Source organism: Emydura macquarii, unplaced genomic scaffold (assembly GCF_026122565.2).
Source record: "Emydura macquarii macquarii isolate MOO-44397 ecotype Brisbane River unplaced genomic scaffold, CSIRO-AGI_Emac_v2 contig_3296, whole genome shotgun sequence".
Classification (NCBI taxonomy): Eukaryota; Metazoa; Chordata; order Testudines; family Chelidae; genus Emydura; species Emydura macquarii.
Genome location: NW_027133433.1, coordinates 724168 through 735323, shown reverse-complemented (window position 1 = coordinate 735323; position 11156 = coordinate 724168). Strand labels below are relative to the sequence as shown.

The following is an 11156-nucleotide window of genomic DNA, read 5'->3' as shown; positions in this document are numbered from 1 at the left end:
GGCTAACGGCCGCATCTAAAAAGGGGGAAAGGAACAAACAGCCCCTCGATAGAGTGACAGAGCACGGGCCCCCCACGGGGACACCTCCAGCCTGCCCGCCCCAGGGCAGGCCCAGCTGCGCCCCCTCCACCGCCACCCGTGCCTAACCCCAGCCCTGCCCTGCCCCCCCAACACAGAGCACGGGCCCCCCAACCCCTGGGCACCGCCCCAGCCGCATCTCACCCTAACTCCCGCCGCAGGCCCAGCTGCGCCCCCTCCCCTCCCACCAGCGCGGGGAGATCCCGGCCGTGCCCACCTACCCGTGCCCAGCCAGGCCAGGCAGGCGTCGCCCTTCCCCGGGTCCTGCAGCCAGAGGTGGGGCAGACCCCGGAGGAGCCCCAGGGCATCCCCGCAGCCCTGCTGGCGGCTCAGCACCTCCAGGTCCAGCCCGTGCTCCCTCTGCAGCGCCACCTTCAGCTTGCCCACCTTCAGGCCCAGCGGGAAGCGGCCCAGCACCTCCCGCACCGAGGCCGAGACCTCGGCCAAGCCTGCAACAAGATGGGGGGCTGGTAAGGACCTGCGCCGGCTGGGCCCTCCTTTCCCCCGCCATGGGGTACCCTGGGCTTGTGGGCCTGGTGCTGGCAGGCGAGGGGCCCGAGTCCTCGTGTGTCCCCAGAGCGGGGCAGTGGCCAGGAGAGCACCCCACACGCTGCCCCCCAGTGTGCCTCCCAGCCAGACCCGCCCACCCCACAAACAGGCTCCCTTCATCCCCAGTCCCCTCCCGCCCAACAGCCCCACATCCCGGCCGACACGACACCCACACCTAGCCCCCGCCAACACGGCCCCATATAGAGCCCATCACACACCCCCCAACCGCCAGCCATCTCCTACCGATGTGCCCTGCCCCATGGCCACACACACGATGGGCGAAGGACCCTCTTGGGGAAAGAGACCAGCCTCCGAGCCCCACCGTGGCCCCTGCGGTGCTTGGCAATGGGGGGGGTGCATTAAGGGCCTGGCTCAGAGCTGGGCCGGGTCTCTCATCCCCCTCCGCCCCCCGGATTCACGCCCCACACACGGTGGCCTTGCTCAGAGGCCATCTGAGCTGCTCACCGGGTGCCTGCCCCGGGACTTCCATCGGCTCCACGTCGGCAGGCGGTGAAGGGGCGTCAGGGGCATCGGGTGGGGGGGTGCTGCTGTCCAAGGCCGATGGGGGAGCGGGATCCGGGGGGAGCTGCGGGGTGGGGGGCGTCACGGCAACCTCTAAAAAGGAGGGGAAAAGAAACAAGGGCCCCTCAGTGGGAGGGTAAAGACGAGGACGATTTAGCCCCCGCCAGCTCCCGCCACCACGCACGTCCTCACCTCCCCCCCAGCACGGCCCCCTCACCTGTCTCCCCGCCCCCCTTCGCCCGGCACGGCCCCCTCACCGCCCTGTCTCCCCGCCCCCCTTCGCCCGGCACGGCCCCCTCACCTGTCTCCCCGCCCCCCTTCGCCCAGCACGGCCCCCTCACCCCTCTCTAGGGTGACCAGACGTCCTGATATCAGGGGCTTTGTCTCACATACATAACCACCCCCCTCCCCAAACAAAAAAGGGTCCCGACATTTCACACTTGCGACCTGGTCACCCCACCGCTCTCCGGCGCAGCAGCCGGCTCTGGGTCCCCAGCGTCCCAGCTGTGGGCTGCCCCTGGCTCTGGGGGGATGCCGGTAGCTGCTGCCCAGGGGGAGGAAGCTGCGTGGGGCAGGGGCGCCCCTGTGGGGGTGGGGGGATGCGGGGAGCCTGGAGAGGGCAGCATGGGGCCCTCACTGGCCTGCAGCGAACGCTGACATACCAGGGCCCCCACTTGGCCTGCCAGGGGTTGTCTAGGGGAGGGGTGAAGGGGCGATGGGAGCAAATTGGGGGTCCCAGGTTGATGTCACATTTTGCTGCCCTTTGGCCTTTAACCCCCCAGGGGCTGGTCACGGTTCCCTGGTTATTCTGTAGGTGCCAGGCAGAGATCCCTAGTGGTTAGAGCAGGGGGGCTGGGAGCCAGGACTCCTGGGTTCTGTCCCTAGCTCTGTGAGGGAAGTGGGGTCTAGTGGTTAGAGCGGTGGGGAGGGGAGGGGGTTGGGAACAAGGACTCGGTCCTGACCATGGATCTTGGCAGTGTCTTTCTACCTGTCCACAAGCGCACAAGGCAATTCTTGCCCTTCTCAGGCGCCTGGAGTGAGAGTCCCGGGACGTCCCCCAGGAAGGAGACCACATCCTTGTAGCCCTTGTCCTGGCTGAAGGCCTCCAGGTCGACTCCGTGCTTCCTCGCCAGCGCCTCCGTCAGCTTCTTCACCCGCATGCCCTGGGGGAGGGGAGCCAGGACGTCCTGGATCAGCAGCGCCATTGTGCCCACGTCTGCAACCAGACAACAGCACTTCGGCTGCCTCGCTGGGGCCATCGGGCTAACGGCCGCATCTAAAGAGGGGGAAAGGAACAAACAGCCCCTCGATAGAGTGAGAGAGCACGGGCCCCCCACGGGCACACCTCCAACCTACCCGCGCCCAGCCAGGCCAGGCAGGCGTCGCCCTTCCCCGGGTCCTGCAGGTGGAGGTGGGGCAGGCCCCAGAGCAGGCCCAGGGCATCCCCGCAGCCCTGCTGATGGTTCAGCACCTCCAGGTCCAGGTCCACGCTGCCCCCCAATGGACCACCCCAGCCAACCCCTCTCACCCCACAAACAGGCTCCCTTCTTCCTCAGCTCCCCAACAGCCCCGCATCCCGGCCGACAGGCCACCCACACCTAGCCCCCGCCAACACGGCCCCACACAGAGCCCCCATCACGTACCCCAACCGCCAGCCATCTCCTCCCAACGTGCCCTGCCCCACGGCCACACACAAGATGGGCGAGGGACCCTCTTGGGAAAGAGACCAGCCTCCGAACCCCACCGTGGCCCCCGCGGTGCATGGCAATAAGGGAGGGCATTGAGGCCTGGCTCAGAGCTGGGCTGGATCTCTCTTCCCCCCCCAACTCACGCCCCACACACGGTGGCCTTGCTCAGAGGCCGGCTGAGCTGCTCACCGGGTGCCTGCCCCGGGGCTTCCATCGGCTCCACGTCAGCAGGCGGCGAAGGGGCGTCAGGGGCATCGGGTGGGGGGGTGCTGCTGTCCCAGGCTGACGGGAGAGCGGGATCCGGGGGGAGCTGCGGGGTGGGGGGTGTCACGGCAACACCTAAAGGAGGGGAAAAGAAACAAGAGCCCCTCAGTGGGAGGGAAAAGACGAGGACGATTTGCCCCTCCACAGCTCCCGCCACCACGCACGTCCTCACCTTCCCCCTGATGACAGCTCCCGCCACAGGGCCCGTCCTCCCCCCTCAGCTCCTGCCAGGGGACACAGCCATCCCGCACACGGGGCAGGGGCCCAGCTGCCCCCTCCTCCATTCCCACCATTTTTTGGTCAGAAAAGACTGCGGGACGACAGCATCCCTTTTGCCAAAACAACGGAAGAAGAAAAAGGGATTTTTGTCCCGTCCTCCTCAGCCTTGCCCCCCAAAAAATGTTTTTAAAGAGCACAGATTGAGTCCCTTCGGTCCAGGAAAGTGCGGGGACCAGAAGTTTTTTGTCAAACATCTGAGTGAAAATAAGTTGATTTTGTCAGAAAAACCCTGAGGCCGCATCTACACCCCGGGCGCTACAGCGGCACGGAAAGGACGCCGCGTCTCTGCCGCCGTGGCGCAGCCGACAGCGACGGAAGGGGCTTCGGTCGTCGTCGAAGGGACACGTTCGGCCTCCAGCCAGCGGTGCCGATGCCGGGGTTAGGTCGGGGAAGCTCTGGTGCACGGGAGAGTGCCTGGTTCACACCCCGAGCGCCGCGGCTCCGTTGACCGACATTTTCAGCGTAGACCGGGCTTGGGGGAACCAAAAGGCGCCGTTGTGAAGAAGGCGGAGGAAGAAAGGAGCGGCTTCTGTCAAAAAGCTTAAGGGGAAAATCGGCATTCTGGTCAAGAGCCCAGAGAAAAGGGGGCCTCTGGCAAATCTGAGAGAGAAAAAAGCAGCTTTGGTCTAAAAACGTGAGGGGAAAAAGGAGTCACTTGCGTCAAGGCAACGTGAGACAGGAGTGACTTTTCTCAAAAAATACAGGGGGGGAAAAACGGCTTTTGGCAAAGAAACGGGAGGAAAGAAAGTCACTTTCCTCCAAAAATGGGAGGCGAAAACAGGAGCCGCTTTTGTTGAAGGAAAGTGAGGGGAACCCCTTGCTTTTGTTGATAATCATGGAAAACAAGATCGATTCTGTGGGAAAATAGGAGGGAAAATGTCGCTTTTGTCAAGATGAGAGAGAAAACAGAGGTTTCGGTCAAACATCAGAGAGAAAAACGGCTGGTGTCAAAACCCGTGAGGGGAAAGGTCTCACTTTTATCCACAGACAATGTCGAGGTTTTCAGGGAAAAACGAAGTTATTTCAGTTCACAAAAGTCACTGTGATGCCTCATGGGAGTTGCAGTTCAGATGCCTCCTGCCTTGGGTTCTCCCCTATAGCCCAGGCTCCCTGGTAGGACCACGTCTCCCACAATGCACCACGGTCTCTGCTCTTGGCGAGCGGGGGGGGGGCAGGGGACACCAGTGCATCATGGCAGTGGCATGGTGCATTGTGGGAGATGAAATCTCATGGCCGGGGAGCCCAAAGACCAAGTTCAGCCCTGAAGCACGGACCCCGTCCCTCTCCCCTCACCTGTCTGAAGCTGGATGAGACACTTGTCCCCTCTCTCCAGCCCCTGCAGCCTGACCTCAGGCAGGCTGGTCAGATAGTCCAGGGTGCCCACATATCCCCGCTGCTGGCTGTACGCCTCCAGGTTCACCCCGTGCCTCTGCCACATGGCCTTCCGCAGACTGACGACACGCAGGCCGTCGGGGAAGGAGCCCAGGGTGCTGCAGAGTAGCGGCAGGGGGTCTGCAACGTCTGGCAAGACAGAGACACCATGAGAGATACTGGGCAGTAGGGTGCAGACAGGCCATGGGCCAGGTCTTCCCAGCATGCACTGGGGTGGAAACAGCTGGGTGCACAGACAGGTTTTCCCGGCATGCACTGGGGCAGAGATGGTTGGCCAGTAGGATACTGACAAGCCATTGGACAAGTTTTCCCTGCATGTGCTGGTGCACTGCCTGCCTCCCTAGAGAGGGCATGGAAGGCATAGGCAACCAGACTGAGAACCAGCAACTCATGACATGCAGGATCCTAATGATGCAGAATGCCCCAGGGCAGACAGCAGCCATCTCTCCCAGGGGCTCACCTGGATTTGTCTTTGATGTCAGCCATAGGTCTGTGGGATCCAGGCAGGCAGCAGCCACGGGGGGCTGAGTGGGATTGGGAGCTGCGTCAGGGGGGCCGTCAGGGGTGGGACCGGTGCAGAACTGGGGTGAAGGAAACCCAGCGGGATCCAAAGGTGGCAGTGTGGGGATAGATGCAGCTAGGAAGAGAAGACGGGGGATGTAAGAGAAAGGAAGAAAAAGAAAGAGCAATAAAGGAATGAAGAAAAAAAAAGAAACAGAAGGAAGAAAGAAAAGAGGAGAAAAAAGAAAAATGGAGGGTAAAAAGAGTAATTTTGCCAATCAAACAACAAAAATAAGTCATTTTCGTAAACAGTCCCTTTTGTCCACAAGAAAACAACCGAAAAAAAGTCATTCTGTCCAAATTTTCCACAGAACATTTCAAGTTTTCATTAAAAAACAAAATATTTCCATCCAGAAAGGTCACCCCCCCCCCATCCCTTTTAGCTGAGACTCCCTGATCAGACCGCACCTCCCACGATCCACCACGGTCTCCGGTCTTGGTGACTCCCAGGCGACGGTGCGCTGTGGCAGGGGTGCGGTGCACTATGGGAGACGCACTCCCGCTGGCCTGGGGAGCGTGACACAGACCTGCCCAGGCAGGTAGATCACACCTGTGTCTGGGCATCCTCCCGATATGGCACCGAAGGGAGCGTGGGGCTGCGAAAGCTAAGAACGGGCCGGTCGTCGGGGTTATTTCAGGGGGTTTGTAGGGGAAAGAGATACATAGAATGTAAGATATTAAATTCCTTCCCACACTGTTGGAGGTGAAGCATGTCAGCTGAGGCAGGGCGGGTCTCAGCTAAGTCAATCAAGAGCGAGAACAATCAGTATCTTTTGACCCAGCCCTGCTGTGTTGACAGGGGCAGATTCATGCCTGAGCATGACTAAGACAAAAGAGGAAAAGACCCTGAATAAGGGAGTTTCGGGGCTGAGCTGAACATAATGAAACACCCTGGTTATGAAAACAGACCAAAACCTGGGACTGTAGGGCCTGGCCTACACCAGAAAATTAACTAGGTCACTCAGGGGTGTGAGAACTGTAGAGTTTCAAGAGTAGATATCCTACAAGAGAAGAAGAAATGGGCACAAGATGGTATCCATTACGGAGGAGATACTCGTGCTGGCAGAGTCTCATGAAACCCCAGCTCCCTGAGCCGGCCCAGTCTTGTGCGGACTGACCTTTGGGTGACAAACACCTTAGCAGGCAGGGAAGGAACTTGTTAAGAAACTAGAAGCTGAAGATGGCGTGTTAGGTTTTAATTTTCCCTGTAACTTTATTTGCAGTGTCTGCACTGGCACGCATGTCGGCAAAACTTTGATCACGCAGGGGTGTGAAAAAAAAATACACACACCCCAGAGACAGAAGTTTTGCCGGCATAAGCGCTTGCATGCACGGTGCTAGGACGGTGGGAGATGCTCTCCTGCCAACAAAGCTACCGCCGCTCGTTGAGCTGGTTTCATTATGTCTCCGGTCGGCATAACGCAGCTACACAAGCGCTCTTACAGCGGCACAGCTGTGTCGGTACAAGAATATTGAACTGAGGGGGGGAGAAACAATGGACTGAGAGTTCACTGCTTCCACAGGCAGTGGATGTGGTTGTCCAGAAGACAAGGGCACTGGTGTGTGACACAGTGGGGTGTGTAAATTGCTAGCTCAGAGTGGGAAAGAGCAGGGCTCACAGAGCCTGGGGCGAAGTACTAGTTTTGCCTGCAGCCGGTAGCTTTGGGAGAACGTCTCCCCGTGGGCATGGACAAGAATCCCTCATGCTGCCTACAGGTGATAGTGATTCACCCCAGATCCCTCAGTTAACCCCGGAAAGCGTCAGAGGAAGCCCAAGGCTGTATATACTCTAGCGGGCCTCAGAGGAAGGTGCAGGACACCTCCCTGGTGTTAGCGGTGGGATAACCTGCCCTCATGCTAACCAAGACCAGTTCATCCTTGAAGCACGGACCCCATCCCTCTCCCCTCACCTGTTTGAAGCTGGACGAGACACTTGTCCCCTCTCTCCAGCCCCTGCAGCCTGACCTCAGGCAGGCTGGTCAGATAGTCCAGGGTGCCCACATATCCCCGCTGCTGGCTGTACGCCTCCAGGTTCACCCCGTGCCTCTGCCACATGACCTTCCACAGACTGAAGACACGCAGGCCGTCAGGGAAGGAGCCCAGGGTGCTGCAGAGTAGCGGCAGGGGGTCCGCAACATCTGGCAAGACAGAGACACCATGAGAGATACTGGGCAGTAGGATGCAGACAGGCCATGGGCCAGGTCTTCCCAGCATGCACGGGGTAGAAACAGCTGGGTGCACAGAGGCCTTTGGCCAGATTTTCCCAGCATGCACGGGGGCAGAGACAGGTGGGTGTACGGGGGACACTGGCCAGGTCCTCCCAGCATGCACTGGGGCAAACGCAGCTGGGCGCAGAGAGGCCAGCGTGCCATTGGCCAGGGGCTCTCCCCACTCAGGAAGGGGGGGCGGGGTGGGGCTGAGGCAGCCCTGCAGGACACCATCTCCCCCCTCACCCTTCTTAAAGGTACAGCTGAGGACGCGGCACTTCTCTCCCCTCTCTGGGTTCCAGAGCTGGATGCCCGGCACCTCCCGGAGGAAGGACACGACTCCCCGGAACCCGTCGCCCCGGCTGAACGCCCACAGGTCCACTCCGCGCTCCTTCATCAGGGCCCTCACCAACCACTTCACCCTCATGCCCTTGGGATGGCAGCTCAGGATGTGAGAGACATGAGCCAAGACCTCATCCACGTCTGCACGCAGGGAGAGAGACGGCGGGGCTGAGCGGCGGGAAGGGGGAGCCCCTCCAGTCCCCGGGACCCCAAACCCATGGCTGGGAACCCCGATGGAGCACCACCCAGAGAGACAGTGTGTGGACTTTGGCCACGTTTTCCCAGCATGCAACGGGGCACCATCTGCCACCCTCGGACGGGGCAGCGGGAGCTCAGCCTCCGTGTCCAATCCAGCCCTTGGCCTTCCCCCCGGTGCCGAGACGCAGCGACGCACGACACCAGGATCCCAGCTACCCACAATTCCCCAGGACGGGCAACAGCAGCGACCCCCACCCCGGGCACCCCCTGGATTCATCCCTGATGTCAGCCACGGCGCACCGGGATCCAGGCGGGCAGCAGTCACTGGCGGGTGAACAAAATCAGGGGCTGCGTCAGTGGGGGTATCAGGCGAGAGGCCGTCCCAGGGCTGGGCCAAAGGAAACCTGGTGGGGTCCAGTGGTGATTGCAGGGAGATAAAGCTGGCTAGGAAGAGAAAAGAGGGAAGGTAAGAGAAAGAAGGGAAAAAAAGAGGGGGGGAAAAAACGAGAGAAAACAAAAAGAAGAGGGGAGAAAAAGAAAGAGAAAAGAGATGTTAATGTCTGTGTAACAAACTGTGTTAAATAAATGCGCATTAAATAACATTAGACGTAACTATTATCTATTTAACAGAAAACGTAAAAGGGAATGTCTCTGCTTTCACTGAATGCCTTGTTGACAAACAAATACAAGAAACCAGGTCGTCCGTTTCTGTCGTCCTCGCCAGTGGAGATAATAGGGCAAAAGCCAAATGAGTGATTCAGTAGCCAGCCCTAGACCTCCCTAGTAAGACAGATGCGGGAGGGTGAATTACTGCCAGTACGTCCAACGCCCCCAAACAAAGAAGAGAGGCTAGGAGAAATGGTTGTAAGAAACAGTAAAATACATGAACGCAGTGAAAACCCAGTGGCTTATGAAGAGTAGTAAGAGCAAAAAGAAAGAAATAAAAAGGTACCAAGCAACATTTTAGCCAACTACCTAACTCCTGCTTTGAGCAGGGGGTTGGACTAGATGACCTCCTGAGGTCCCGTCTGACCTTAATCTTCTAGGATTCTATAAAAAATGTATCCATTAAGAGAATTTTAAGCTAGCGTGTCTGCACACAGATATCAAATAAAATGTCTGTAGATGCAACCGCTTCAGTGATCTGCGCCTGCCACGTACCGTGGTATCAAAACAGCGTGTTTAACGAAAGGCAGGGGTAAAGCAATGTAAGACTTGCACCGGATCGGACCAGCATAAATCTAAGCACAGCACCTGCGCTGCGAGGCAGGATAATTCACCATCACGCTATGCTGCTCCATCGGCCTTACATTTTATGCTCAATAAAAGGAGTAACGTATTGTCCTAATGAGTCTGTGTTAAGGCTTGAAACTGATTGAGCTGAGTAGTTGCTGTGGATGGTATTTTTCACCTAACTGCCTTGGCCAAATGCATCACATGCCCCTCTGATGCTCGGATAACAACCTGCTACTGCTAGCAGCTACCAGACCTCCTCCTTTAGCTCCAGAGGCAGAGATTTATGTTCTTGGGGGTTGAAGGTCCAGGGTTCAGTCCCTCCTTACCTTCCTCTGGTGTCTCCAGGTGCCCCTGGGAAGAACCGGTGATAAGCAGAGACCCTCCATCCCACAGCGAGCTGTTCTCCCATGTGCCCAGGCTCTCGGCAGCTGGGACAGGGGCGCAGAGGTCCCAGGACGTTGTGGAGTCACATGGGGGGAAGAAGGGAAGTGACATGAAGCCTGCAGGTGACGTGAGAAGAAACCCCGTGAGCCCGGGTGGGGCTGCAGCTCCAGCACAGGACCCCGCAACCCACCCTCATAAGGCAAAAAGCTTATCCTAATCCTAGCGGAGTACAGGACTCCTGGGTTCTCTCCTGGCTCTGGGAGGGGAGTGGGGTCTAGTGGTTAGAGCGGGGGAGGTTAGAGGGGGGGGGGGAGGCTGGGAGCCAGGACTCCTGGGTTCTCTCCTGGCTCTGGGAGGAGCCCCCCCTCTGTCCCCTCCAGAATACACAGGAGGATTGACCCCCCCCCCCGCCCACTCTGGGATCCACATTCAGACTCCAAAGTCTAAGAAGTTCTTTCCAGTGAGTGGCCTTTAAAAACAGACCAGGGAGTGCGCAATTAACCATAAACTGTACCTGTGTAACCTCCCTGCAGTCAGGGGTGACTCCGGATCGACCCCGGAGGGGGAGCTGAGATCAGAAACCAGCCCTGCCCCCATTGCAGTCAGGGGTGACTCCGGATCGACCCCAGGGGGGCTGAGATCAGAATCCGGCCCCTACCTGGCTCGTTGGATGGGTGCAGGGTGCATGGCGGAGGCGCGCAGGCCGGCCTCTCGGGGTCCATCCCCGCAGCCTCCGGCCCCTAGCCCAGGGGACTCCGCCACGCCGGATCGTCCAACCAGCCGCTCGGTTTCGCTTCTTCCCAGTTTCCAGCCCGAATCGCGGGCAGGGGGCTGCAGACTCGGTCGCCCCCATTGGCCGAGGGGACTTTTGAATGAGGAAGCGGCTTCTGCTGGCCCCACCCCTCACTCCTCCTCCCTGACCTCCCCCCCGCCCTCTGCCCCAGCCCGGACGCCTGGGTTCTCTTCTCCGTCATGCCTCCGGGAGGGGCGGAGGGTGTCGTGGTTAGAGCGGGGAGTACTGGGAGCCAGGACTCCTGGGTCCTCTCCTTAACTCTGGGAGGGGAGTGGTGTCTAGTGGTTAGAGCAGGGGGGATGCTGGGAGCCAGGACTCCTGGGTTCTCTCCCTGGCTGTGGGAGCAGACTGAAGGGTCTGGTGGTTAGAATGAGGGGCTGGAATCACCCCTGGTGGGGGCAGATTTTGATCTCGGCTCCCTCAAAGTCAATCCAGAGTCATCCCCTGGGTTTTTGGGGTGGCAGATCCCCTGGCCCTCTGTGGGGTTGGGGCCGTGACTCTGGGTTGTAGCTCCCGCCTCCTGGCCTGGAGCCCGCTTCCCCCCACCTCCCCTCTGCTCTCGCCAGAAAGAAGCAGGCGGACTCTGATTACTTCTTAATGTCTTTAATCACACAGTGTCGCTGCCTTTGATCTCTCCAGATGGGAGCCGCGGCGTTGCAACCA

The 11156-nt window shown here is 59.4% G+C and overlaps 1 protein-coding gene across 1 annotated transcript; it reads right to left on the bottom strand.

The window, feature by feature from the left end:
* Positions 1-2: 2 nt before the first annotated feature.
* On the bottom strand, positions 3-10523 carry LOC137143156 (uncharacterized). Its single transcript, XM_067532781.1, has 12 exons — positions 10359-10523; positions 9643-9816; positions 8381-8524; positions 7787-8023; positions 7244-7471; positions 5233-5409; positions 4674-4901; positions 3027-3176; positions 2138-2425; positions 1093-1242; positions 296-527; positions 3-15 (listed from the first exon to the last, which is right to left on the bottom strand). The coding sequence occupies exons 1-12, from the start codon at positions 10420-10422 to the stop codon at positions 3-5; spliced, it is 2085 nt and encodes a 694-aa protein (XP_067388882.1). The 5' UTR covers positions 10423-10523.
* Between the last annotated feature and the right edge of the window lie 633 nt (positions 10524-11156).